The sequence below is a fragment of the Oncorhynchus nerka genome, linkage group LG25 (assembly GCF_034236695.1).
Source record: "Oncorhynchus nerka isolate Pitt River linkage group LG25, Oner_Uvic_2.0, whole genome shotgun sequence".
Taxonomy (NCBI): domain Eukaryota; kingdom Metazoa; phylum Chordata; class Actinopteri; order Salmoniformes; family Salmonidae; genus Oncorhynchus; species Oncorhynchus nerka.
The window spans coordinates 14185407-14213264 of record NC_088420.1 but is presented as its reverse complement, the minus strand read 5'-3'; the positions used below and the strand labels follow the sequence as shown (position 1 = coordinate 14213264).

At 42.7% G+C, this 27858-nt stretch overlaps 2 protein-coding genes and 1 pseudogene across 4 annotated transcripts; 2 read left to right on the top strand and 1 right to left on the bottom strand.

Moving 5' to 3' along the window:
- Window positions 1-4883: 4883 nt before the first annotated feature.
- Window positions 4884-14178, bottom strand: armh1 (armadillo like helical domain containing 1). Of its 2 annotated transcripts, XM_029633628.2 has the most exons (12): window positions 13907-14178; window positions 13439-13658; window positions 13218-13286; window positions 12959-13125; window positions 11806-12002; window positions 11479-11563; window positions 11155-11271; window positions 10799-10871; window positions 10179-10308; window positions 7390-7467; window positions 5180-5261; window positions 4884-5008 (listed from the first exon to the last, which is right to left on the bottom strand). In XM_029633628.2, exons 2-12 carry the CDS (start codon window positions 13642-13644, stop codon window positions 4980-4982), a joined length of 1233 nt encoding a protein of 410 aa, XP_029489488.1. In that variant the 5' UTR covers window positions 13645-13658; window positions 13907-14178; the 3' UTR covers window positions 4884-4979. The 2 variants fall into 2 exon arrangements, with proteins under 2 accessions (XP_029489488.1, XP_029489489.1); XM_029633629.2 differs by lacking the exon at window positions 13439-13658 and having other exon boundaries at window positions 13218-13296; window positions 13907-14171.
- Window positions 14179-16637: 2459 nt separating this feature from the next.
- Window positions 16638-17892, top strand: LOC115109759 (galectin-3-binding protein A-like; annotated as a pseudogene).
- A 930-nt stretch (window positions 17893-18822) lies between these two features.
- Window positions 18823-27595, top strand: dmap1 (DNA methyltransferase 1 associated protein 1). Of its 2 annotated transcripts, none has more exons than XM_029633627.2 (11): window positions 18823-18958; window positions 19408-19514; window positions 19720-19811; window positions 20115-20310; window positions 20576-20734; window positions 20956-21123; window positions 21243-21428; window positions 21543-21614; window positions 23296-23368; window positions 24973-25280; window positions 26863-27595. In XM_029633627.2, the coding sequence occupies exons 2-11, from the start codon at window positions 19419-19421 to the stop codon at window positions 26920-26922; spliced, it is 1410 nt and encodes a 469-aa protein (XP_029489487.1). In that variant the 5' UTR covers window positions 18823-18958; window positions 19408-19418; the 3' UTR covers window positions 26923-27595. The 2 variants fall into 2 exon arrangements, with proteins under 2 accessions (XP_029489487.1, XP_029489486.1); XM_029633626.2 differs by having other exon boundaries at window positions 20112-20310.
- The last annotated feature ends 263 nt before the right edge of the window (window positions 27596-27858 follow it).

Sequence of the window (27858 nt, the reverse complement as noted above, 5' to 3'; positions counted from 1 at the left end):
CACACTGAACAAGGCTTTACTCTAGAATTTTGCCTGTCCTTAGCTGTATCATGTTTATTTTTCATCCTAAAAAACTCCCTAGTCCTTGCCAATGGCAAGCATTCCCATAACATGATGCAGCCACCAACATGCTTAAAAATATTAACGAGTGGTACTCAGTGACGTGTTGGCTCCAAACAGAACTCTTTGTATTCAGGACAAAAAGTTAATTTCTTTGCCACATTTTTTTGCAGTATTACTCAAGTGCCTCGTTGCAAACAGGATGCATGTTTTGGAATATTTCGATTCTGTACAGGGTTCCTTTTCATTCTGTCATTTAGGTTAGTATTGTGGAGTAACTACAATGTTGTTGATTCATCCTCAGTTTTATCCTATCACAACCATTAAACTCTGTAACTGTTTTGGTATTTTATTAGGATCCCCATGAGCTGTTGCAAAAGCAGCAACTACTCTTCCTGGGGTCCAACACAAAACATGAAACATAATACAGAATGACATAATACAGAAAATCATTAGACAAGAACAGCTCAAGAACAGAACGACATACAGTTGAAGTCATAAGTTTACATACACTTAGGTTGGAGTCATTGAAACTCATTTTTCAACCACTCCACACATTTCTTGTTAACAAATTATAGTCTTGGCAAGTTGGTTAGGACATCTACTTTGTGCATGACACAAGTCATTTTTACATCTATTGTTTACAGACAAAATATTTTACTGTATCACAATTCCAGTGGGTCAGAAGTTTACATACACTAAGTTGACTGTGCCTTTATACAGCTTGGAAAATTCCAGAAAATGATGTCATGGCTTTAGAAGCTTCTGATAGTCTAATTGAGGGACCTTGTGAAGATGCTGGAGGAAACAGGTACAAAAGGATCTATATCCACAGTAAAACGAGTCCTATATCGACCTAACCTGAAAGGCCGCTCAGCAAGGAAGAAGTCATTGCTCCAAAACCGCCATAAAAAAGCCAGAATACGGTTTGCAACTGCACATGGGGACAAAGATCATACTTTTTGGAGAAAAAGTAAAACGAGTCCTATATCGACCTAACCTGAAAGGCCGCTCAGCAAGGAAGAAGTCATTGCTCCAAAACCGCCATAAAAAAGCCAGAATACGGTTTGCAACTGCACATGGGGACAAAGATCATACTTTTTGGAGAAATAGAACTGTTTGGCCATAATGACCATCATTATGTTTGGAGGAAAAAGGGGGATGTTTGCAAGCCGAAGAACACCATCCCAACCGTGAAGCACGGGGGTGGCAGCATCATGTTGTGGGGGTGCTTTGCTGCAGGAGGGACTGGTGCACTTCCAAAATAGAAGGCATGATGAAGAATGAAAATGATGTGGATATATTGAAGCAGCATCTCAAGACATCAGTCCTGAAGTTAAAGCTTGGTGGACAATGGACAATGACCTCAAGCATACTTCCAAAGTTGTGGGAAAATGGCTTAAGGATAACAAAGTCAAGGTATTGGAGTGACCATCACAAAGCCCTTTGTTGGCAGAACTGAATAAGCGTGTGCGAGCAAGGAGGCCTACAAACCTGTTACACCAGCTCTGTCAGGAGGAATGGGCCAAAATTCACCCAACTTATTGTGGGAAGCTTGCGGAAGGCTACCTGACATGTTTGACCCAAGTTAAACAATTTAAAGGCAATGCTACCAAATACTAATTCAGTGTATGTAAACTTCTGACCCACTGGGAATGTGATGAAAGAAATAAAATATGAAATAAATCACTCTATTATTCTGACATTTCACATTCTTATAATAAAGTGGTGATCCTAACTGACCTAAGATAGACAATTTTTACTAGGATTAAATGTCAGGAATTGTGAAAAACTGAGTTTAAATGTATTTGGCTAACACAGAACCCAAACCGGCTGTGTGCGTGCGCCATCGTGCATACATTTATTTTGTCTCCCTACACCAAACGCGATCACGAAACGCAGGTTAAAATATAAAAACAAACTCTGAACCAATTCTATTAATTTGGGGACAGGTCGAAAAGCATTAAACATTTATGGCAATTTAGCTAGTTAGCTTGCACTTCCTAGTTAATTTGTCCATTTTTGCTAGCTTGCTGTAGCTAATTTGTCCTGGGATATAAACATTGAGTTGTTATTTTACCTGAAATGCACAAGGTCCTCTAATCCACACATAAAACGGTCAACCGAATCGTTACTAGTCATCTCTCTTCCTTCCAGGCCTTTTCTTCTCTTGACTTTATATTGCGATTCGCAACTTTCATAAATTAGGTGCATTACCGCCACTGACCTCGTTCGTCTTTCAGTCACCCACGTGGGTATAACCAATGAGGAGCTGGCACGTGGGTACCTGCATCTATAAACCAATGAGGAGATGGGAGAGGCAGGACTTGCAGCGCGATCTTCGTCAGAAATAGAACTGATTTCTATTTTAGCCCATGGCAACTCAGATGCTCGTTGGTGCGCACGAGCAGTATGGGTGCAATAATTGAATAACATAGATTTCCACATTTATTTTTCAGCACACGCGACGCGAGCGATGTGATCAGCCTGTAAGGTGTATGTAAACTTCCAACTTAAACTGTACATTTTTAAAAAGGCACACATAGCCTACATATCAATGCATATACACAAACTATCTAGGTCAAATAGGGGTGAGGCATTGTACCGGGAGGTGTTGCTTTATCTGTTTTTTTAAACCAGGTTTGCTATTTATTTGAGCAATATGAGATGGAAGGAAGTTCCATGCAATAAGGGCTCTATATAATACTTACGTTTTCTTGAATTTGTTCTGGATATGGGGACTATGAAAAGACCCCTGATGGCATGTCTGGTGGGATACGTGTGTGTGCGTCAGAGCTGTGTGTAAGTTGAGTATGCAAACAATTTGGGATTTTCAACACATTAATGTTTCTTATAAAAAGAAGTGATGCAGTCAGTCTTTCCTCTCTTAGCCAAGAGAGACTGGCATGAATAGTATTAATATCAGCCCTCTGATTACAATTAAGAGCAAAACGTGCAGCGCTGTTCTGGGCCAGCTGCAGCTTAACTAAGTCTTTCCTTTCAGCATTATACCACACAACTGGACAATAATAAAGATTAGACAAAACTAGAGCCTGCAGAACTTGCTTTTTGGAGTGTGGTGTCCAAAAAATAATAATTATCACCATTGGCCTCATGGTAAAATCCTTGAGCAGTTTTCCTTCCTCTACGGGCAACTGAGTTAGGAAGGACACCTGTATATGTGTAGTGACTGGGTGTATTGATATACTGTACCATCTCAAGCCTAATTAATAACTTCACCATGCTCAAAGGGTGATTCAGCATCTGCTTTTTTAATTTGTATACATCTACCAATCTGTGCCCTTTGTGAGTTATCAGAAAACCTCCCTTGTCATTGTGGTTAAATCTGTCCCTGAAAATCTCTACTTGATTGAGGGACCTTACAGATAATTGTATGTATGGGGTACAGAGATGAGGTAGTCATTCAAAAAATCATGTTAAACACAATTATTGAACACAGAATGAGTCCATGCAACTTATTATGTGATTTTTTAGCACATTTTTACTCCTGAATTTATTTACACTTACATAACAAATGGGTAGATTGGTACCCAGACTATAAGTGGTAAACAGTCTGTTTATCATTCCACTTCTTGCCTCTCCTGTCATTTGCCAAAGAGAATGGTTTTTGGCAATCTCAACGTTCAATATGAAGTTGCTCATTGGTTGTTGGAAATAACATTAGTATTTTCCGGCACAATACAAATAGTCCAGGTAGCCATTTTATTACCTGTTCAGGAGTCTTGTGGTTTGGGGGTAAAAACTGTTAAGAAGCCTTTTTGTCTTAGACTTTGCACTCCAGAACCGCTTGACAGCGCTCTGACTTTACAAACGCGCTGAGCGCACTCTAGCACTCCAGATTTAATTTACAAACGCGCTGAGCGCACTCTGGCACTCCAGATTTAATTTACAAACGCTGAGCGCACTCTGGCACTCCAGATTTAATTTACAAACGCGCTGGGCGCACTCTGGCACTCCAGATTTAATTTACAAACGCGCTGAGCGCACTCTGGCACTCCAGATTTAATTTACAAACGCGCTGAGCGCACTCTGGCACTCCAGATTTAATTTACAAATGTGCTGAGCGCACTCTGGCACTCCAGATTTAATTTAGAAACGCGCTGAGCGCACTCTGGCACTCCAGATTTAATTTACAAACGCGCTGAGGCACTCTGGCACTCCAGATTTAATTTACAAACGCGCTGAGGCACTCTGGCACTCCAGATTTAATTTACAAACGCGCTGGGCGCACTCTGGCACTCCAGATTTAATTTACAAACGCGCTGAGCGCACTCTGGCACTCCAGATTTAATTTACAAACGCACTGAGCGCACTCTGGCACTCCAGATTTAATTTACAAATGTGCTGAGCGCACTCTGGCACTCCAGATTTAATTTACAAATGTGCTGAGCGCACTCTGGCACTCCAGATTTAATTTACAAACGCGCTGAGCGCACTCTGGCACTCCAGATTTAATTTACAAACACACCCCAAATGTACATTTAAAATGATTAAGGTAAAGGTTAGGTTATGGTTAAGGTAGGAGTTAAGGTTTAGGGTAGGGATGTCCAAATGATTCCGGATAGCACTGAACGTTATGGAATCAGGGCCAAATCCTTATCTCCTTGAGCTCATTTATGATAGAATGTTCATATTTGAAGAAAGACAAGTCTCTTTGGCAAATGACAGCAGTGCAAGCAAGTGGAGTATTAGCTATAAACACTGGTACCCAGGCTAAACCACTTATTCTCTTCATTTGAAAGGCATTTCTCATGGTTACAGTTGCTAAGCAAATCGGTTAAAAAACAATAATATGGGCTGAATACTTTTTGTTATTTTTATTGATTTATTTTACTGTAACATGAAAATAAAGTGTAAACTATTATTATACAAAATGGCATGCCTGTACTTTGTCTGGTTCAGTCTTCTGAGCTCTGGTGCTCCAGAACTGTAAATAAAAAGATGAAAGATTTTAATTTGAAATTCTATTTTGTAATGGAAAGTTACAGTAATATAAAAGTTAAATAAACTATTATTATTATTAATGATGTGAGGCTTAGGGATACACGTTTACTTACACAAATATTACAAAACTGAAGTGAAAGTCTCATACAATTACCTTCCGAAATGTTGACTTTATTTGATAGCAGGATATCTGCTTGAATTTCATCCATCGTCATGTAGAAAGTCTCAGGTTTGTGCTAAAAAATTGTAGAGAAGCAAACAAAACATTTTTTTTAAATAAAAGTAATTTGAATGCATTGTAATCTAAAAAAAAAAAGTGAAGACTCCGACCCAAATGATTCATATACATATATACACCCTGCCACCACCTTGGCACGCCCCCACCGTTGTAAAAACAATATTTTGAAAGCTATAGAAATGTATTTATTAATGTCTACATTCGTTTTTTGCCACATTTCTATTACAGATACCTTAGTGCATACCCCAATTATTAATTTATTAATTACTATAGAATTCCATTCATTCCTATGGATGACTGTGCCTTCACTGGAATGTGCCAATATGGCCGACCCGTGGTTTCAAAGCCTCTCAATAGCCAATACATAGCATCAACAGTCCAGGGTTTAAACACATCCTTGCTCAGACCAGTTTGCCACTCTAGCCAGTGCCATTTAGTCTGGCTAACACCTAACTCAAAGTACTCCTGACTTCTGAGTCTAGAAAGGCTATTTTGATGTTGTCGAGGCTCGGCACAATGCGTCGATAATGCATGGGATGTGCTTTTTTACTGATTGGTTCTGCTCTGTGTCTTTCTCACTCAAACCAACAAGGACAACCACACACAGCCCCAGAGTGACACCCCCTTTCAATACAACTGTTGGATTTTCAAATCCAAAAAACGTGAGTCCTAATGTGAGTCCTAATCTCAACCCTCCAGGAAAGAAAAAACATTTGAGAGAATCAATCAAAACTCAGCAGAAATAAGGACAACTCTGAGCGAACACTGCATTTAAAACGGCCTTCTGTCCAGACCAGCATGTCACAGCCCTCCCTCTGCTGTGGATCAGGTGAGTCGTGTCAGTATGGAAGCATTCATTTATGGCAGGTCTGTTCGAGACAGAGGCATAACTTTCAACAGAATGGATGTCCCTGAGTCTGCTGTGTGTCAGGTGTGCACCCACTGGGCAAAACTGGTTGAATCAGCATTATTTCCACATAATTTAAACCCCCCCAAAAGATCAAAGTGATGACATTGGATCAACGTGGGAAACTGATTGGATTTGCAAAAAGTCATCAACATAAGAGCATTGTCTTTTTTTCACCAAACTTCTAACCTTAATCAAATGACATTGTGACATTTTTTGTTGATTTCATGTCGAATTCCCATTAGTTGACAACCAATTAAATGTAAATCAAAACTAGACAGGTAAACCATGTGTAACCACACCAGCCCAGGACTTCCACATCCGGCTTCTTTACCTGCGAGATCGTCTGAGACCAGCCACCCGGACAGCTGATGAAACTGTGGGTTTCTGTCTCAGGGAAGCTCATTTGCGTGCTCGTCGTCCTCACCAGGGTCTTGACTGCAGTTAGGCGTCGTAAACGAATTCAGTGGGAAAATACTCATTCAATGGCCAATGGCATGCTGGAGAAGAATGCTGTTCACGGATGGGCCTATACAGCTGCATTGGGGAATTTCTGGTTCTACCTGGATTTTGTTGGAGAGGCTTCCATTAAAGAACACCCTCTGTGTTCTGTTAGACAGGTAACTCTTTATCCACATTATAGCAGGGAGTCTGAAGCCATAACACATGAAGTTTTTTTTCCAGCAACAGACTATGATCGATAATGTCAAAAGCCGCACTGAAGTCTAACAAAACAGCCCCCACAATCTTTTTATCACCAATTTCTCTCAGCCAATCATTTGTCATTGAGCATGTTTGGAATGCTCTGGATCAATGTGTACGACAGCGTGTTCCAGTCTTAACGCCAATATCAAGCAACTTCACACAGCCATTGAAGAGGAGTAGGACAACATTCCACAGGTCACAATCAACACCCTGGTCAACTCTGTGAAGTAGATGTGTCGCGCTGCATGAAGCAAATGGTGGTCCCACCAGATACTGACTGGTTTTCTGATCAACGCCCCTACCTTTTTTTAAGGTATCTGTGACCAACAGATGAATATCTGTATTCCCACTCATGTGAAATCCATAGATTAGGGCCTAATGAATTTATTTCAATTGAATGGTGTCCTTATATGAACTGTAACTCAGTAAAATCTTTGAAATTGTAGCATGTTGTGTTTATATTTTGGTTCAGTGTAGATGCATACTCTTACATACAAAATAGATTTCAGCTCACCATGAAGGCTGCAAACAGATTGATACCCATGGTTCTGCGTACATGCTCCTCCACCACTGGGTATGTACGGACAAAATGCTAAAGACAAAGGCAGAGATAAGACTTGGCTTGAGTGATTACATTCTACTCTGTACCGCTACACAGGGTAGTATCTACTCTGTACCGCTATACAGGGTGGTATCTACTCTGTACCGCTATACAGGGTGGCATCTACTCTGTACCGATATACAGGGTAGTATCTACTCTGTACCACTGTACAGGGTGGCATCTACTCTGTACCGATATACAGGGTGGCATCTACTCTGTACCGCTATACAGGGTGGCATCTACTCTGTACCGCTGTACAGGGTGGCATCTACTCTGTACCGCTGTACAGGGTGGCATCTACTCTGTACCGCTGTACAGGGTGGCATCTACTCTGTACCGCTGTACAGGGTGGCATCTACTCTGTACCGCTGTACAGGTTGGCATCTACTCTGTACCGCTGTACAGGTTGGCATCTACTCTGTACCGCTATACAGGTTGGCATCTACTCTGTACCGCTATACAGGGTGGTATCTACTCTGTACCGCTATACAGGGTGGTATCTACTCTGTACCGCTATACAGGGTGGCATCTACTCTGTACCGCTGTACAGGGTGGCATCTACTCTGTACCGCTGTACAGGGTGGCATCTACTCTGTACCGCTGTACAGGGTGGCATCTACTCTGTACCGCTGTACAGGTTGGCATCTACTCTGTACCGCTGTACAGGTTGGCATCTACTCTGTACCGCTATACAGGTTGGCATCTACTCTGTACCGCTATACAGGGTGGCATCTACTCTGTACCGCTATACAGGGTGGCATCTACTCTGTACCGCTATACAGGGTGGCATCTACTCTGTACCGCTATACAGGGTGGCATCTACTCTGTACCGCTATACAGGGTGGCATCTACTCTGTACCGCTATACAGGTTGGCATCTACTCTGTACCGCTGTACAGGGTGGCATCTACTCTGTACCGCTGTACAGGGTGGCATCTACTCTGTACCGCTGTACAGGGTGGCATCTACTCTGTACCGCTGTACAGGGTGGCATCTACTCTGTACCGCTGTACAGGGTGGCATCTACTCTGTACCGCTGTACAGGGTGGCATCTACTCTGTACCGCTGTACAGGTTGGCATCTACTCTGTACCGCTATACAGGTTGGCATCTACTCTGTACCGCTATACAGGGTGGCATCTACTCTGTACCGCTATACAGGGTGGCATCTACTCTGTACCGCTATACAGGGTGGCATCTACTCTGTACCGCTATACAGGGTGGCATCTACTCTGTACCGCTATACAGGGTGGCATCTACTCTGTACCGCTATACAGGGTGGCATCTACTCTGTACCGCTATACAGGGTGGCATCTACTCTGTACCGCTATACAGGGTGGCATCTACTCTGTACCGCTATACAGGGTGGCATCTACTCTGTACCGCTATACAGGTTGGCATCTACTCTGTACCGCTATACAGGGTGGCATCTACTCTGTACCGCTATACAGGGTGGCATCTACTCTGTACCGCTATACAGGGTGGCATCTACTCTGTACCGCTATACAGGGTGGCATCTACTCTGTACCGCTATACAGGGTGGCATCTACTCTGTACCGCTATACAGGGTGGTATCTACTCTGTACCGCTATACAGGGTGGCATCTACTCTGTACCGCTATACAGGGTGGTATCTACTCTGTACCGCTATACAGGGTGGTATCTACTCTGTACCGCTATACAGGGTGGTATCTACTCTGTACCGCTATACAGGGTGGTATCTACTCTGTACCGCTATACAGGGTGGTATCTACTCTGTACCGCTATACAGGGTGGTATCTACTCTGTACCGCTATACAGGGTGGTATCTACTCTGTACCGCTATACAGGGTGGTATCTACTCTGTACCGCTATACAGGGTGGTATCTACTCTGTACCGCTATACAGGGTGGTATCTACTCTGTACCGCTATACAGGGTGGTATCTACTCTGTACCGCTATACAGGGTGGTATCTACTCTGTACCGCTATACAGGGTGGTATCTACTCTGTACCGCTATACAGGGTGGTATCTACTCTGTACCGCTATACAGGGTGGTATCTACTCTGTACCGCTATACAGGGTGGTATCTACTCTGTACCGCTATACAGGGTGGTATCTACTCTGTACCGATATACAGGGTAGTATCTACTCTGTACCGATATACAGGGTAGTATCTACTCTGTACCGATATACAGGGTAGTATCTACTCTGTACCGATATACAGGGTAGTATCTACTCTGTACCGATATACAGGGTAGTATCTACTCTGTACCGATATACAGGGTAGTATCTACTCTGTACCGATATACAGGGTAGTATCTACTCTGTACTGATATACAGGGTAGTATCTACTCTGTACTGATATACAGGGTAGTATCTACTCTGTACTGATATACAGGGTAGTATACAGAATGTCTGTGTGAGAGATTTTGTTGTCTTTGGAATCTACAAAATTAAAAACTATCACAACTGTGATAGTTGTGCAAATGCATTCTAGATGAATGCATTTCTTTTCTACTGTGTGTGTGTGTGTGTCTCAGGGTTTGGGTCAATTCAGGAAGTAAACTGAAATTCCAACTTTTTTCAATGACTTCTTAATAAACTGAAAAGTAGAATAGATTTATTTCAAAAGCTGTTCCATGTTTTATTCAAATCACTTCCTGAATTGACTACCATCAATTCCCCAACTCTGGTGTGTACTTATTTGATTCGATTTGATTTACCTCCAGCGCCAGGCTGGCTTGTCTCTGGGCGTCAGCATGCTCCTGGTTTCCCATAGCATAGATCAAGTGGTGCACCACTCTGAGAGGAAGCAGTTCCTGGGACAGCTCCTGACTCCCCTGAGCAAGCAACCTTCAGCACGTAGTCAAAACAGTCAGCATTGGTATATGATGATCATGAACATTACTGTTACAGGCTAATACACATTTCATAAAAATAAAAATATATATTTTTAAACCAGGCAAGTCAGGTAAGAACAAATTCTTATTTACAATGACGGGCTACACCGGCCAAACTCTGCCGACGCTGGGCCAGTTGTGCGCAGCCCTATGGGACTCCCAATCACGGCCGGTTGTGATACAGCCTGGATTGTACTAATTGTACTGATCTGTATGTCATTACATTTAAAGTACTAAATATGGGCTGAGTGGCAATATAAAATAACAAGCAAATCACTTCTAAGTTAACAAGTGAGTGACAAATAAATCAGATTAGCCGCTGATACTACTAATATACAGCATTTAACTTCAGTTTTCAGTTTCAGACAGTTTGTGGCAAATTCACAGACCATGTCAGAATGACATTTCTAAGGGATACCCATACATGAGGGTTCTGACTTCACCTTAAAGCTTTGGCTGCCGCAGCTTGTTGGACATACACTGGCAGGGATTCAGTCATCTTGGTCATTTCTGGGTCTGATGGAATGGACATCAACACATCAATAACAGTTCCAAGTGTTTTATTGAGATAAAAACTCTATGCTGAAAGGGGATCTACATTGCTTCAGGCATGATGACTATGTTAAAAGACGTATGCAATATCACATCTTGTGTGTGAAAAATGTTTACTGTTAGAACTGTAGCAAGAAGCGTCCTATAGGGTTGCTCTTAGTGGGTTGCAATGAGAACTACACAATGACTAGATGCACAATGACTGCCTCTCATTTACTGGGGAACCAATAAGGAGAAGATGTGAGACCTTCCAGGATCTTGTATGTCTGCACTCCCTCCATTGCCGGTTTGAGCAGATCTACGAGACCTGTGAGCAGCGCCGGTCTGACCTCATACTGCCTGAGATCTGTGATCAGCTCGATAGCTGGGAGAGAGAGAGGGGGAGATAGACAACACAATAATTACAAAAGAGATTATAAAATAATACTGCATACTATAGGAATCAGATACTACAGCGTGAAGTACAAGCGGATGTTGAAGATGTCAATGGAAGAGATCTGTATTTGAAATACATGTAGAACAGGCTGTCTGGATAGCTGAGAGTTGACACGCACACCTTGCTATTACTTACCCTCATATTGCACCTCCAAATGCAGGGACCTCAACAAATTCAACAGAGGTCCCACGATGCTGGGGTGGGCTTCCTTCACTATGTCCTGTTAGGGGTCAGAATTATATCCAATCATTTACCTTCATAAATACACTCAAGACACAGCAGTCAGGTGTGTATGACAAGGTCACACACAGCTGGATTTTCAGCTGTTATGTCCCATGGTAGTTGAACCCATGTGTGTGTGTGTGTGTGTGTGTGTGTGTGTGTGTTAGTAAGCGCACTTGAATGCATGCCTGTGTGTCAGCAAGCGTGTGTGATTGCCTGTGTGTATGTGTGTTGTTATACTTGTACTATGCGGAGGGTCTGCAAGACCAGTTGCTGGGCCTTGGGCGAGATACAGGTCAGCAGGGCAATCAGACCTCTGTACACCTGGTTCTGGTATTTGGGGTTTCCATGGGCCAGGGACTCCAACAGGGCCCGTGCTGTCTCTTGGGTCCCCTCTGTCTTGGACTTGGCCAGACACTCTGCAATGGCTCTCACACCTGCAAGCCGCGTGGACAGGAAACAGTGATATGGTCTGAGAACCAATCAAGCAACATTAACCAATCAACAACACACACCCTTCGCTCCTCTAGGTCCTTCTCCCGTCAGCAGCCCCGCAGCTGACTAAAAACTAGGGGGTGACAGGACTTTGTTGCGCGGCTCCATGGCTGTTGAACGCACTTCCAGACACTATTAGGGCTGCAGAATCTCTGTCCTCCTGTAGCCCTTTCCTGCAGTCAAATGACTACTGGACTTATGGGTGGAATGTTATTCATATTTCTCAATTTCATCATTAATAAACATCATTTTTTTAACAGCCAAAAATCTGCTGTTTCTATGTCAAACAGTTTTGTTATATTTCAGTCTTCTGTGATGTATATAAAGTGTAATATTGAGGTGCAAACTCAAAATGGTATACATTTAAACTCTATGGTACAGGTGTCTTATTTTTGTTGTTGTTGCCCATAACCATGTGTGTGAGGTGTATACTTTGGTTTCAAAGTAGATTTGTTTAAAACTACCCTGATTTAGCCCAATGCAGTATAAGGTTATTAAGGCACAGCTCAAGACCGTGCTGTTCAGAAACGCTTTCAAGGACCTCTGCTAATTCGATTCTCATGTCCTCCGGATCTGGCGACACCTATATATATATATAGCTTTGATGGATGTCTATGTTCTAAGTTCTGTGTTTTGGATTGTTTGTATTATTATTTCTTTGTATTTTTTTTGCACCGTGAGTCTGAGAAAAGCGCTTTACAAATTAAATGAATTATTATTATTATTTGCCAATCAGTCTTTAATCATAGTCTGAAAAACTCAACACATTTTGGAGTAATAACAGCGAATCATTTCTCTCTACATAGATCATTTCAATTTGAACTGTAACAGTTTAGAAATCCAACTGCATACTAAAAACACGGTATGTATCATAGAGATAGTTTGGGGAGTTGTTTACCATAGCTTTCGCAGATTAGCTCTTTGTACTTGCGTCCAGCGTTGGAGACTATCTGAAGCAGCCGAATGGCCTCTGCCTTGTCCTCCTCCTTGGTCTGTTTCTGACCTAAGATCTCCAGGAGGGTTAGGACCCCTCCAACCTCCAGGAACTCTATGAGATAACGATGACTGTGGAAAGATCAAGGGTATGTGACTAAACCTTATGGTGCAAGAGATTAATGTGTTAGCTATACAAATTCAGACAATGTTTTTCCACTCACTTGCTAGCTGCAGAGAGGAACACTCCAACTGCTTTCAGTTGAAGACCTAAGCATGTTCCGAACATGTAGCTGAATGCGCCTGAGTAAATGAAAATGACAAAATACACCACATTTGTTTTGCATCACCTTCTCCAAACATGCTGCCTTTGTATGTGGATATAAATGACACCATAGCACTGGACTGGTTATCTAACCACATCAAATGCATTATGCAAGGATACGTCAGCCTCATCCAGGCGGTGAGCCGAGCCAGAAAGAGACTGGCAACCTGTGCGAATTCCAGTTCTAACTCAGGACAAGTCTTTCCAGTGTTTTGAGTCACAAACACGGTCAGCATGCGGCTGCGCACCGTCTTGTTGCCATGATCCCACTCTTGAAGGAAACTCAGAACTTTACTGATAGCTGCTTGTTCCTTGCTTGTGGACATTACTGCTTTTGACACTGTCAAACACAGAGTACAAAGCAGAGCTTTAATGTGGAAAAAGTAGCTAGCTAGTTAGCTGGATGACCTAACTAGCCTTTTAATAACAATACCTAACTATTCTAGCTACTGTACAGTAGCTAGCTAAAAGCCTGCTTTTAGACGTTTGAACCAAATGCATAACTAGCAAGGCATGCTATCGAGTGAGTCGCAACATAAGTACGCCTACATTGAAACGCGAATTGCTTTGTTGAAAATCATCGATTACCTGCTGTTAGTATACTGCCAAAACGACAAGCTGGAAATCACAGCTGTCTCGAGTTGTGTGTTGCTTAGCAGCGTTGCCTCCTCCCACCTGGTACAGTGTACCATAGAACTAGAAAAAGTTAGCCTTTTTAGGAAGGGAATTGGTCAACTGTGGTTTGCTAGTACTGTCAGAAGATGTCCTGTAAAACAATTAATTTGAATATTATCTGCACTGTATGTTTGTTAGCTAAGCTAGCCAGACAGTTTTAGACGAGTGATTCCAAACATTTTTATAATTAACTGCCAACATTCCATTCCAACAATGCATTCATTCCACAGCCACTGAGGTTTTAACTAGATGGTATACAGTTTTTGTCAGATTTTACTTTTTGTAAAAGGTTAGGAAAGGTTATTTAGTAGGTTAGAATAACTAACATAACAGGTTAGGAAAATGAGGTTAAGGTTGGGAAAAAGGTTAGCTAAAATTTTAACTTTTGGCATTAATTTGACAAAAGCTATATGTTTTCTAGCCATGACCATACACTGACTGAAATCAGCTGATGTTTTATTTCTTTTTATTTTAATCTTTATTTAACTAGGCAAGTCCGTTAAGAACAAATTCTTATTTACAATGACGGCCTATACCGGCCAAACCCGGTCGATACTGGGCAAATTCTGCGCCGCCCAATGGAACTCCCAATCACGTCTGGGTGTGATACAGCCTGGAATCAAACCAGGGTGTCTGTAGTGACACCTCTAGCACTCAGATGCAGTGCCTTAGACCGCTACGCCACTTGGGAGCCATGATAGGTGATAGGGCCAAGATAAATTGGCCCTATAGTTGGTCCATGTACAGTTTAGACTTAGCTTTGAAGTTTAGAGTAGACAATTGGATGCTTGTTTATTATTATCCTTCTAACTTATTGATCATTTTGTTATTTGTACCCTTTTGTGATCTGTACCCTTTCGGCCAAGATCATGCGATCCTGAAGGACTGTTTAGTTGGTTAACTGGTACTGGGGGACTGATTTATCACTGCTTTTGGGGAACTATAGAGCTCGCCAGCTTGCAGTCCTAAAAAACGGAATTGAGTTTCCTCTGGTTCGTTCAGCCATTCCTTTGGGGAAAATGAATGGGGAAAGAATAGGGTTTGGGGATAAATGCTGAAAATAAGGTCTGAGGTTAACACAGACTTAGCATTATACATGTTGTTATATGAGATAATATCAGTCAGTTAACATGACCTTGATGAATTATGAAGCCTTTTTTAAATTACATAAATGCTTAACAAATCACAAAAAGTGACGTCAGCTGATGAAGATTATCTCATAGAACAACCATGGCGGAGTTAGTGCCTACAAAAAGACACCATTACTATTTCTCACTATTTGACTAACTGACTGTACTCTAATACCTCCATTCAGGGTTACAGAATGGGGCCATGAGGCTGGTGGAGGGTAAGCTGTCCTCTGAGGGCTGTGTGGAGTTCTACTATAATGGACAGTGGGGGACCGTGTGTGAAGACAACTCGGACATTATTGAGGAACCGGTGGTGTGTTGCCATCTCAACTAACCTGGTGCTCTTACTTCCGTGGTGGCTGGAATATACGGACAAGTTAGGTTGGATCTGTATAAACTCTCTTGTATCCACTCATCGCAGTTTTGATTCAATGAAGGCTTGATCTGTGTCCGGGAAACTAGCCCCTTATGGATCTTTGCATAGGTACAGAATATCACACCTTCCCTGTTTGTTTTTATTGACCCATGACCCATCTGTAATCTGGACACAGGCTGGACACAGGCTCTAAACTGTGATGGGACAGGGCAAGACCTGTCCCACGGTCTCTTCAAAGGCTGGGGGGAGTCACTGACTGCCAACAGACTGAGGATGCTGGTGTGGTCTGTGAGAGAGGTAAGACTGACCAATGACCACAACGACTCATCCACAAAGACCTAAAGACCAGACACAGTATCATTGAAATGCACTTAATGAAAATTGAAACAGCAGAAATGTTTGGTCCATGGCTCATTTTGGGATGCTAGTGTAGACGACTGTTACAGTACATGCTCAAGGAGGTGCTCAGTTTACAACAGTGGAGGCTGCTGAGGGGAGGACAGCTCGTAATAATGGCTGGAATGGAGTGAGTGAATGGAGTGGTATCAAACACATTAAAACCATGTTTGATACCATTCCATTCCGGTCACTATTATGAGCTGTCCTCCCCTAAGCAGCCTCCACCAGTTTACAATGAATCGTTCTTTTAGATTGGAAGAAAATGTATGATCAATTTCTGATATTTTGTTTATATACTGTTTGTGCTTTTCAAAATATGATGTGCTTGATCAATATATGATGTGATTGACCAATATTTTTTTATTTGATCAGAATCTGCTCAGAATATCAGCCGTGTCTACACCCTGGACCACAACACAGGCCTTGCTAACCACATGGGGGGGCTGTTTGAAAGTGGACGCGACTGTGACTTTGACATCATGGTGCGGGTCGGGCCGCAAACAGCACTGTGGAAAACATCTGTGTTCACAAGCTGATCGTCACTCTCGATCCAGAGGCGTCCATCTTAAACGTCACAAAGGAGGAGAACTTCATTAACTTCAACCTAGACGTTAGACTCAACTGCCGCCCTCATTTCACCAACTTCCTAAGGTAAGGTGAGACCAACATGCTTTACTTTACAAACGTTATCCTAGTTAGCCTGCTATTACATCCACCCTTTCTTCGTCAAAACCGTGTCATGGCAGAGAATCCATGTATCTTGTGTCTCCTTCTTCCCCAGGTATCTTTGTACACAAGGCAAATCAACATCACCTCGTCCTCTGCCCAGTGCATCCACAAGATGGTGTCCCACTGGAGTCTGACTCAGCTCCAGGAGGCGGCAGGGAGGCTCTTCACCTCACTGCTCCCAGAGGATTCCTCCTTCCAGACCTCTCTGTACGAGCACTCCGTCTGTACAGGCGACCCAGTTCTGCAGGAAACCTGTCTGCGCTACCTTGCCTGGAGCTGTAAGTCACTGAGCCATTCCCCAGCCTGGACTTGTCTTGGCCTGGGCACAGTAAAGGCCCTTCTGGCCCGTTCATACGTGGTAGTGCCAGAGGAGGCCTTCTTGCTAAAAGGTTTGGAGGACTGGGTGTTGGATCAGGGTAACTCATCCACCCACGAAGCCCAGGTGGCCCTTTTGGAATGCATCCCTTTTCCCATGATCGCTGCTTAAAATGTTTTCAACTTCAAAGCTAAGTCTAAACTGTACATGGACCAACTAGAGTTGTATGATGCCGGCATGTTGCAGGCTGTTCAGTTCAATGCGCTGCCCTTCCGGATGCTGCTTGGGAACCTCCTCCATAAAAAAGTGGAATACACACCCAGGATCTACACTGGCAAGCCATGAATCAGTGCCTCCTTCAACACCCCTGTGCACAACAGTGCTTATTTTGCCCTGTTTAAAAAGCTAAACTGGCATACCAGCGTGTATATCCACAACCATGAATGCTCAAACAACTATTTCCACTGTGCAACGCTGCCAATGGTCTCGCAAACTGCCCAGAATAACAGGAAGCTGCCCAAAGAATACCAGGATGGCATCCGTTACCTCAACAAGGTTGTCCTGATGTGTGAAGGGGAGTATAGATTCCATGTCTAGGATTTCACTGTTGGCTGAGTCAAAATCCCAGTCAATAGTAGTGTGGTCCAGGCCTACCCGTGCTACTCAGACCAGTTCTCTTACCGCGTGGTGGTTCAGTCTGAGTACACCTCTGAGATCAAGCAGAATGAACAGGAAGTAGAGGATGAGGAAGATGAGAAAATAGAGTGGACAGGTTACAATTTTTTTTGTTTTTTTTGTGTGTTGAATTCCTCTGTAATTCAAGTATAAGAAAGCAATTCCCTTAAAATGTTAATTGTATGTAATCTTTGTTGTTAACCCATCCAATCATTTTCTGAATGTATCTTCCAGGAGACACAGTATCATTCCAATTTCAGTGTACTTTGGAAAATGTGGGGCATGTTCAGAACAATAATAAACTTGTTTTTAATAATGATATTTTTATATATAGATTTTTTTTTACCCCCTTTTTCTCCCCAATTTTGTGGTATCCAATTGTTAGTAGTTACTGTCTTGTCTCATCGCTGCAACTCCCGTACGGACTCGGGAGAGGCGAAGTTCGAGAGCCATATGCGTCATCCGAAACAACTTCTTAACACAGCGCGCATCCAACCAGGAAGCACCGTACACCTAGCGACCTGGTCATCGCGCACTGCGCCCGGCCCGCCACATGAGTTGCAAGTGCGCGATGAGACGAGGATATCCCTTCCGGTAAAACCCTCCCTAACCCAGACGACGCTGGGCCAATTGTGCGCCGCCCCATGGGCCTCCCGGTCCCGGCCGGCTGCAACAGAGTCTGGGCTCAAACTCAGAGTCTCTGGTGGCACAGCTAGCACTGTAATAATGATTTTAAGGAAACAGTCAACATGTTTCTTCTGTACATGTATTCATGTCTTATATATGACAACATATGGCACAAGTTGTGTCATATCATTTATCAATTATTTATCTCCAGTGTTTATTTGGTAAATTGTAATTATTTTGCCACTACGGCCTATTTATTACCCTACCTCCCTAATCTTACTTCATTTGCACACACTGCATATATACTTTTATATTGTGTTATTGACTGTACGTTCATTTATTCCATGTGTAACTCTGTGTTGTTGTTTGTGTTGCACTGCTTTGCTTTATCTTGGCTTGGTCGCAGTTGTAAATAAGAACTTGTTCTCAACTGGCTTACCTGGTTAAACAAAGGTGAAATAAATAAATACGTTTTTTTTTAATGTGGGTAAATAATTGAGTTCCAAGTTCACCCCCTCCGCATCAGTAAGTGGCGACAAACTTATTACAGAAGGGGCTTTACTGGCGAAGAACAATTACTTCCTGTTTCCGCTGAACGCAAGCTTGTTGATTATAGCTTGTTGTTAGCCGGTTAGCTAGCTAGCCAATTTTTATACTTTCACAGAATATTTGCTTTAAAAGGACAAAAACAGACGCGTGGATTCACCAAAAAGGTAAACGGTAAAACGTTACGTTGAAAATGAACTATTTCATAACTAGCTATGTCCCTGCTGGGCTTTAGCGCGGCAACGTTTGCCAAAGCCGGCTAGCTGAACATATTTGCTTGAAAGCTAACGTTAATTAGTCAACGTGAGCGACGCATTAATTAACTAGCTAAATTATCGACACTAAATGCAGGTATCCTCTTTGAATACACTTAATACATATGTTAACTTAATTATTAATCCATAAAGTATAGACTGCTAACGTTGGTTTCCTGCAAAGACCGAGTAGTAGCCTCTGCAAAGAGATTAGCTAACTACATTGCTTGCTAGCTCCGCTTGCCATGTCTAGCCAATAACGTTTGGTAAGTAACTTGATAGTTAGATGAGCTATCAGGTGATGACATATACATTTGACACACAATGACAGAATACAAATAAAGAGTAACTATTCTTTACAGCACACGTCATCATGGCAGCTGGTGCCGATGTGAGAGATATTCTGGAGTTGGCCGGAGGGGACAATGATGGGCCGATCAGTAAGAAGGATTTCATCAACTCCGAGAAGGTAAGAATGATGTCCTCTGGTCACAACCTGCCGAGGACCTGTCTTTTGATGGTGTGTGAGAGTGGCTTGTGTGGAACAACTTACTGTGTTCCAACTGTCCATTGTTGAGTTTCATTAGCACAAGTCTATCAACTGACAGTCTATCGTTTACATCTAAATTGCACAGTTGACGATCTGCACTCAACCTTAATCCCCCCCATTACAGAAAAAGGCCAAGAAAACAACTGAAACGTTGACCTTCAAGAGACCAGAGGGGATGCACAGAGAGGTGTACGCCTTGCTCTACTCAGACAAGAAGTAGGAACCCTGTTTGACCCAAACTCCCTCTGTCTGGCTGCCCTGCCTCTTGGGCTGAACATACTCCATTCTTTTACTTTTGAGTTGTTAGATACTTCTGCGCTGTTGGAGCTAGGAATACAAGCATTTCGTTACATCCGCAATAACATCTACTAAATATGTGTATGTGACCAATACAATTAGATTTACGTGAACACTGATCTCTCATAAAATGCTATTTACTTGTGATTAATTTCTGTATTGTTGTGTTTAATAGGGTGTGTCACTGAATTAGTATTCTGACCACCACTTGTCTCTCAGCAGAGATGCTCCCCCCCTGCTGCCCAGTGACACTACTCAGGGCTACCGGACAGTGAAGGCCAAGTTGGGCTGTAAGCGGGTGCGACCCTGGAAATGGATGCCCTTCACCAACCCAGCCCGCCGAGACGGAGCCGTCTTCCACCACTGGAGACGCATGGCAGAGGAAGGCAAGGACTACCCCTTCGCCCGCTTCAACAAGGTAAGGAGAGGGGTTTCTCTCCACTGTCTCTCATTGTTTTTATCTCTTTATTGTTCACTTCATCACTGTCGGTCTCACACATCTCTCCCCCTCCACCTCCCTCGCTCTCCATCTCTCTCCATCTCTCTACCTCCCTCACTCCATACCCCTTCCCTCTCTCCATCTCTCTCCCTCCCTGTGACCACCCGTCTCCCTCTCTTTCAATTCAAAGGGGCTTTATTGCCAAAGCAAATGCAAAAATCTCTCTCCGTCTCCTCCTCCCTAGGCAGTGCAGGTGCCAGTGTACTCGGAGCAAGAGTACCAGATGTATCTCCATGATGACGGCTGGACCAAGGCGGAGACGGACCACCTGTTTGACCTGTGCAAGCGCTTTGACCTGCGCTTCATCGTCGTCCACGACCGCTACGACCATCAGCAATACAGAGTGAGGAGGCTATCTATGACTGACATTACACACACACACATTTTAAATACAGAATTTGAATCCACAAATCACAATACAGAAAAGAAGGATTCAAGTATTTCAAAACATTTAGAATATTTGATTTTTTTTAGGTAAATATTTGAATGTGTTGCATCGTGAAATATAATGTCTTCCCATGATAATTGTACCTGCCGGTAACATTTATGTATTTTTACTTTCAGAAACGGTCAACGGAGGACCTGAAGGAACGTTACTACAACATTTGCGGTAAGCTGACCAAGGTCCGCGCTGCAACAGGGACAGAGCCCAAGATGTACGTATTTGACGCGGGTCACGAGAGGCGCAGGAAAGAGCAGCTAGAGAGATTATTCAACCGCACGCCTGATCAGGTTAGCAGCACTTCCCCAAAGACAATTCCACTGTTAGTGTTGAAGGTTGAAATGGTAGTCCAAGATAATAGTTGTCTTAATCCCCTGCTCATGTTGCACTTACCCGTTTTGCCCTGAAGGTGGCAGAAGAGGAGTATCTGATGCAGGAGCTAAGGAAGATGGAGAGCAGGAAGAAGGATCGTGAGAAGAAGGCCCAGGACCTGCAGAAGCTCATCACAGCAGCAGACACCAACACAGAGATGAGACGTGCCGAGCGCAAGGCTACCAAGAAGAAGCTCCCGCTGAAACGAGAGATGGAGAAACCGGTATACAAACACTCCCATTCGCCCAATCGCTTAATAAGGAACCTGATGCCACCCTGCTTGTGTGTTTTGTCTCTGTGCTCACCTCTCTACTGTCTTCCTGTCTGTCCACAACAGACTGTTCCTGAGACGGCAGGCATCAAATTCCCCGACTTCAAATCAGCTGGAGTCACGCTGCGCAGCCAGAGGGTAAGCATGGCCATGCACTAAAATGATCAGTCACGCATGATCTGTATAGGAATAGTATATTGATTTGCTTAGATTGTTCCCCCTCCAAATATCACCATAGGACCTTAGCTTCCCTCTCAAAGACCAATATAAAGCATTTTCATTGAAACTCCATAAACACCATAAAGAACTCTCATTAAAACACCATAAAGAACTCTCATTAAAACACCATAAAGAACTCATTAAAACACCATAAAGAACTCTCATTAAAACACCATAAAGAACTCTCATTAAAACACCATAAAGAACTCCCATTAAAACACCATTAAAACACCATAAAGAACTCCCATTAAAACACCATAAAGAACTCCCATTAAAACACCATAAAGAACTCTCATTAAAACGCCATAAAGAACTCCCATTAAAACACCGTAAAGAACTCCCATTAAAACACCGTAAAGAACTCCCATTAAAACACCGTAAAGAACTCCCATTAAAACACTGTAAAGAACTCTCATTTGAAACACCGTAAAGAACTCTCATTTGAAACACCGTAAAGAACTCTCATTTGAAACACCGTAAAGAACTCTCATTTGAAACACCGTAAAGAACTCTCATTTGAAACACCGTAAAGAACTCTCATTTGAAACACCGTAAAGAACTCTCATTTGAAACACCGTAAAGAACTCTCATTTGAAACACCGTAAGGAACTCTCATTTGAAACACCGTAAAGAACTCTCATTTGAAACACCGTAAAGAACTCTCATTTGAAACACCGTAAAGAACTCTCATTTGAAACACCGTAAGGAACTCTCATTTGAAGCACCGTAAGGAACTCTCATTTGAAGCACCATTTGAGTTTTTTGGAAACTCCACTAACGCTCTATTTTAAAAGGATAATTTACTTGTCTAGTATGGTATCATACTGCAGCATGTGATGTATGCTCATAGTGGATGGAGCATGTTAGACCTGGCTCTATGTCCCAAATGGCACCCTATTCCCTGTGTAGTGCACTACTAAAACGTAATATCGCAATATTATTTTAGGATAATATAAATATGTTTTAGATTTTTTGATAGGTAGTGTTAGCTAGCATGAGTCGGCTGTACCTGCACCAAAACTTCATCCTATAGTTTGTTCTCATCTTCTTTTTAAATAGTGAGCCAACATGTTTTCAGCACTTTTATTTCCATGACTGATAAACACATTTTCTCATGCTCTTTCTTATCTCTCTGCAGCAGACATATAGAGAGCAATATGTTTGGAACCTCGAATCACAATAAAATCACGTTATCGAATCGCAATACATACCGTATCAGCACCTAAGTACCGTGATAATATCGTATTGTGAAGTCCGTGGCAATTCCCAGCCCTAGTGAATAGGGGGCCATTTGGGACCTTTCCCTTGCTCTCATCAGCAAAACCATGATTTATGCCATTAGCGGCACGCTAATATCTGTAGGATGTAGCAGAGGGGGCTTATTCATCTCCATGACTAATGGAGAGATGCTGCTCTCTATGTAAAATGCATTGTGGGTAAAGGAGTGGAGTGTAGTGCTCCACAGGTAATCTGTCAAACTGGGGCAGATAAAAGCATTTTGATCAGCCACGCTGAAGTGCATTTCAGGCTAATTAACCGCCAGAGGTGAAGATGTTTATCCCCATACACCCCAACATATTATTTTCTGTGTGTCTTACAGATGAAGCTGCCGAGCTCGGTAGGCCAGAAGAAGATCAAGGCCATTGACCAGATCCTGACAGAGAGGGAAGTGGGTGAGTTCAGTTAGGCATAATACCTACCATAATCTCCTCAGCATAAATGTTAAACAGCAAACCAAGGCACTGTCTGACTCGCACAAACAACCAGACCTGGGTTCAAATATGTGTATTATTTGTTATTGAAATACTTATTTTCTGTGTATTAGAGTATTTAAAAAATATATATATTTTTTTAAATGTAACCTTTTATTTAACTAGGCAAGTCAGTTTTAAGAACAAATTCTTATTTACAATGACGACCTACCGGGGAACAGTGAGTTAACTGCCTTGTTCAGGGGCAGATATTATTATTATTTTTTCCTTTATTTAACTAGGCAAGTCAGTTAAGAACAAATTCTTATTTTCAATGACGGCCTAGGAACAGTGGGTTAACTGCCTGTTCAGGGGCAGAACGATAGATTTGTACCTTGTCAGCTCGGGGGTTTGAACTTGCAACCTTCCGGTTACTAGTCCAACGCTCTAACCACTAGGCTACCCTGAATGACAGATTTTTACCTTGTTAGCTCGGGGATTCGATCCAGCAACCTTTCGATTACTGGCCCAAAGCTCTAACCACAACGCCTGATGTTGGAGGCGGCTTATGGTAGAGAAATGCAACATTTAAATTCTCTGGCACAGAGAATTCTCTGGTGGACATTCCTAAAGTCAGCATGCCAATTGCACACTCCTTCAACTAGTGGCCTTTTATAGTGTCCAGTGCAAGGTACACCTGTGTAATGATCATGCTGTTTAATCAGCTTCTTGATATGCCACACCTTTAAGGTGGATGGATTATCTTGTCAAAGAAAAATGCTCACTAACAGGGATATAAACAAATTTGTGCATATAAAACATTTCTGCAGTCTTATTTATTTTATGAAACGTGGGACCAAAACTTTACATGTTGCATTTATATTTTTGTTCCGTGTAACATTTAAACCCAGGTCTGGTAATAACATCTACCATTCCAATATAAATATCTCCCTCCCCACCAGCTGTCAGAGCAGCTCACAGATCACTGCACCTGTACATAGCCCATCTGTAAATAGCCCATCTGTAAATAGCCCATCCAACTACCTCAGCCCCATACTGTTATTCTTTTTTTTTTGCTCCTTTGCACCCCAGTATGTCTACTTGCACATTCATCTTCTGCACATCTATCACTCCAGTGTTTAATTAATAAATTGTAATTATTTTGCCACTATGACCTATTTATTGCCTTACCTCATCTTATCTCATTTGCACACACTGTATATAGACTTTTCTATTGTGTTATTGACTGCATGTTTGTTTATTCCATGTGTAACTCTCTGTTTTGGTGTTTGTGTCGCACTGCTTTGCTTTATCTTGGCCAGGTCACAATTGTAAATGAGAACTTGTTCTCAACTGGCCTACCTGGTTAAATAAAGGTGGGAAAAAAATAGAGCAAACACAGACCAGGGCACTCTGACTAGATAGTTGGACTTAAATATCCTTTGAGTTGATTTGTCCATGTAGGTCAAGTAAAACAAGGCGAACCGTTTGGTTACTGCCAATGCATTGTGGGCCTCGTACAATGGTTAGTGGGATATTTCCTATCTGTGTGTGTTTCATCTTTCCCTACACTGCTCTCTGTGTAGACCTGAACCCCATGCCCACAGAGGAGATAGTCCAGATGTTCAACGAGCTGCGCAGTGACCTGGTGCTGGTCTATGAGCTGAAGCAGGCCCACGGTAACTGTGAGTACGAACAACAGATGCTACGCCACCGCTACGAGGCCCTGCTGAAGGCTGGAGGAGGAGGGGGGGTCCCCGTCGGGCCCCCAGGAGGAGGACTAGAGGCCCCTGGAGGCCCCGAGGTCCCTGCCTGGCCCGGCCCAGACGACATCAAGGGCGAGGCCAAGGAGCAGATCATCGATGTGGTGGGAGCTCCGCTCACCCCCAACTCAGTAAGTCTCTCAACCCACCCCGCTCACAAAAACCATTAGGCACCAAAGTAAGCATTTCACGGTAAGGTTGTATTCGGCAGGTGTATATGTGACAAATAAAATTTGATATGATTTGAAATGGAATTAAACAGACCGACACGTGAGGGACTACCTGAACCAGGGATGCAAACTGGTTACCTTTTTTTGCGAAATTTTCCATTTTGAATCCAAAATAGGTGACCAGTGTGATTCGTGTAGATCCGATGACAAAAGTTTGGGAGGGGAGAGGGGGGTTGGATCACTACTGGTTGGATTCTACTTTATTTTACTCAGTGAACGTTATTCTTGCACACATGTAGCTTTGTGTGCTCTTGATCGATATCTATAGTGGCCACTATAATACAGCTAAAATAGAATGCCTGTTTGTTTCATTCTATTGCTACTTTAAGATGTTTTTTTCCCAAGTGCAATATTTAGATGTGTGTGTGGTCACAAGCGTTCTATTATAAAGGCCTTCATGGCTAACTGCAATATTAGTGTATTGTTTCTTTCTCAAGACTCGTTTTCAGTAAAGTCTAGGCAACAAATAACATTGGATTGCTTACTTTCCATTTTTTTAGCTGTGAGTTGGGTTCATATTAACCACTTTTTATTTTACACACCGAGACTGATCATGTAGATCATATTCTTTGTTGTTTAATTAGTTCCAACCTGCATTTCTCCATAGCAGAGATGTTTTGCATGTTTGTGTCATCTTTTTGAGCCCTCACCAGTTTGCGTCCCTGCTAAAGTTGTCCAGTAAGAAATGCCTATTTCCGTTGTCCGTTGCAATAGGTTTTGATAGTGTATAGTAGTATCCTAATGAATCCGACCCTGTTGTTTTAACCGTTGTCCGTTGCAATCCGTTTTGATAGTGTATAGTAGTATCCTAATGAATCCGACCCTGTTGTTTTAACCGTTGTCCGTTGCAATAGGTTTTGATAGTGTATAGTAGTATCCTAATGAATCCAACCCTGTTGTTTTAACCGTTGTCCGTTGCAATCCGTTTTGATAGTGTATAGTAGTATCCTAATGAATCCGACCCTGTTGTTTTGTCCGTTGCAATAGGTTTTGATAGTGTATAGTAGTATCCTAATGAATCCGACCCTGTTGTTTTAACCGTTGTCCGTTGCAATCCGTTTTGATAGTGTATAGTAGTATCCTAATGAATCCGACCCTGTTGTTTTAACCGTTGTCCGTTGCAATAGGTTTTGATAGTGTATAGTAGTATCCTAATGAATCCGACCCTGTTGTTTTAACCGTTGTCCGTTGCAATAGGTTTTGATAGTGTATAGTAGTATCCTAATGAATCCGACCCTGTTGTTTTAACCGTTGTCCGTTGCAATAGGTTTTGATAGTGTATAGTAGTATCCTAATGAATCCGACCCTGTTGTTTTAACCGGAGGTAGCTGAATACAACTTGTCAAAGAGAATACATTTAGAAAATGTTCCAATGTGCACGGTTCTTAATATTCTCATAGTTTAGTGTGAAATTATGCAGGTTTAAACATGTTCTGGACCAACGGCTGATGGCGTTTGGTGCATTTCTTTTGTGTCTTTCCAGCGTAAACGCAGAGAATCCGCATCCAGCTCCTCGTCCATCAAGAAGGTGAAGAAGCCGTAACGTCAAGCCCTGGTGTTTTATGGGACTGTGGAGGAGAGTGGATGAGGTCACAGCCACCCTGGCCTCGGTTGAGCGGCCCACAGAACAGAATGCTGGAGATGGGGGGGGGGGGGTCATCCACCCCTCTGACAAATAACAAACAACCAAGCCTTGTCCCCCCCCCCCCCCCCCCCCCCATCACACACACCCATGAATATGACTGATACACAGGAATAATAACCCCCACCAACACCAACACATCCCCTTTAGAGCCAATGGACCCCCCCCCCAGCCTATCATGACAGCGACAACGACTGACATCCCATTTCATTACTCTTCGCCCAGGCCGAGATGAGGCCAGATAAACTGTAAATAGCCAGAGTGAGCTAATTGAGCCATGGGGAGAGGAACGTCTATTTGAGATTGGGGCAGGGGGGTGGGACCTCTGGCCACTGTCTTTTTGTTTCTCATCATGCTGTTTTATTACCTGGGCTGTAGTTTTGTCTTACCTCTTAGTTGGCGGCTCGCCCTGTCATTGCGGTCAAAGTGACACTTCCTTACTCAGATGAGTCAAAAGATTTAGCTTGTGGGAGAGTTTGAACTGGCTCAGATGGACTGTTGTCCCCACTGTCTGAAAAGAGAGGAAAGCAATCTGCTCCATTACCCATTCAATAAACATCTTTGTTTTTTCAAATGGTCTTGTGTGCTAATATCTCACGGTTAGCATAGTACCTGTATGTAACTCATGCTAGAATCAGTCTGACCCCTCCAAAATCACCAGGCAAACTACCCTGAAAGGTAGGACTGTAGTGGGCAGTAATATTTAACATGTGGGGGTATATACTCCACATGCAACTCGTAATAAGACAAAGTAATTAGCCTTTTCAAATGTTTGACTCCATAAAGATCATTAAAATAAGCAAGCGTTAGGCAATGAGTTGACACAGACACGTAAGA

Bases quoted from the DNA above. Each gene is read 5' to 3' on its own strand.
- dmap1 (XM_029633626.2), top strand. From the start codon at position 19,419: ATGGCAGCTGGTGCCGATGTGAGAGATATTCTGGAGTTGGCCGGAGGG. The intron at 19,812-20,111 runs GTAGGAACCCTG...CTTGTCTCTCAG, and splicing joins TTGCTCTACTCAGACAAGAA to CAGAGATGCTCCCCCCCTGC. The intron at 23,369-24,972 runs GTGAGTTCAGTT...CTCTCTGTGTAG, and splicing joins CCTGACAGAGAGGGAAGTGG to ACCTGAACCCCATGCCCACA.
- armh1 (XM_029633628.2), bottom strand. From the start codon at position 13,644: ATGTCCACAAGCAAGGAACAAGCAGCTATCAGTAAAGTTCTGAGTTTC. The intron at 5,262-7,389 runs GTGAGCTGAAAT...ACAATTTTTTAG, and splicing joins ATCTGTTTGCAGCCTTCATG to CACAAACCTGAGACTTTCTA. The intron at 5,009-5,179 runs GTAATTGTATGA...TTTTATTTACAG, and splicing joins TAAAGTCAACATTTCGGAAG to TTCTGGAGCACCAGAGCTCA.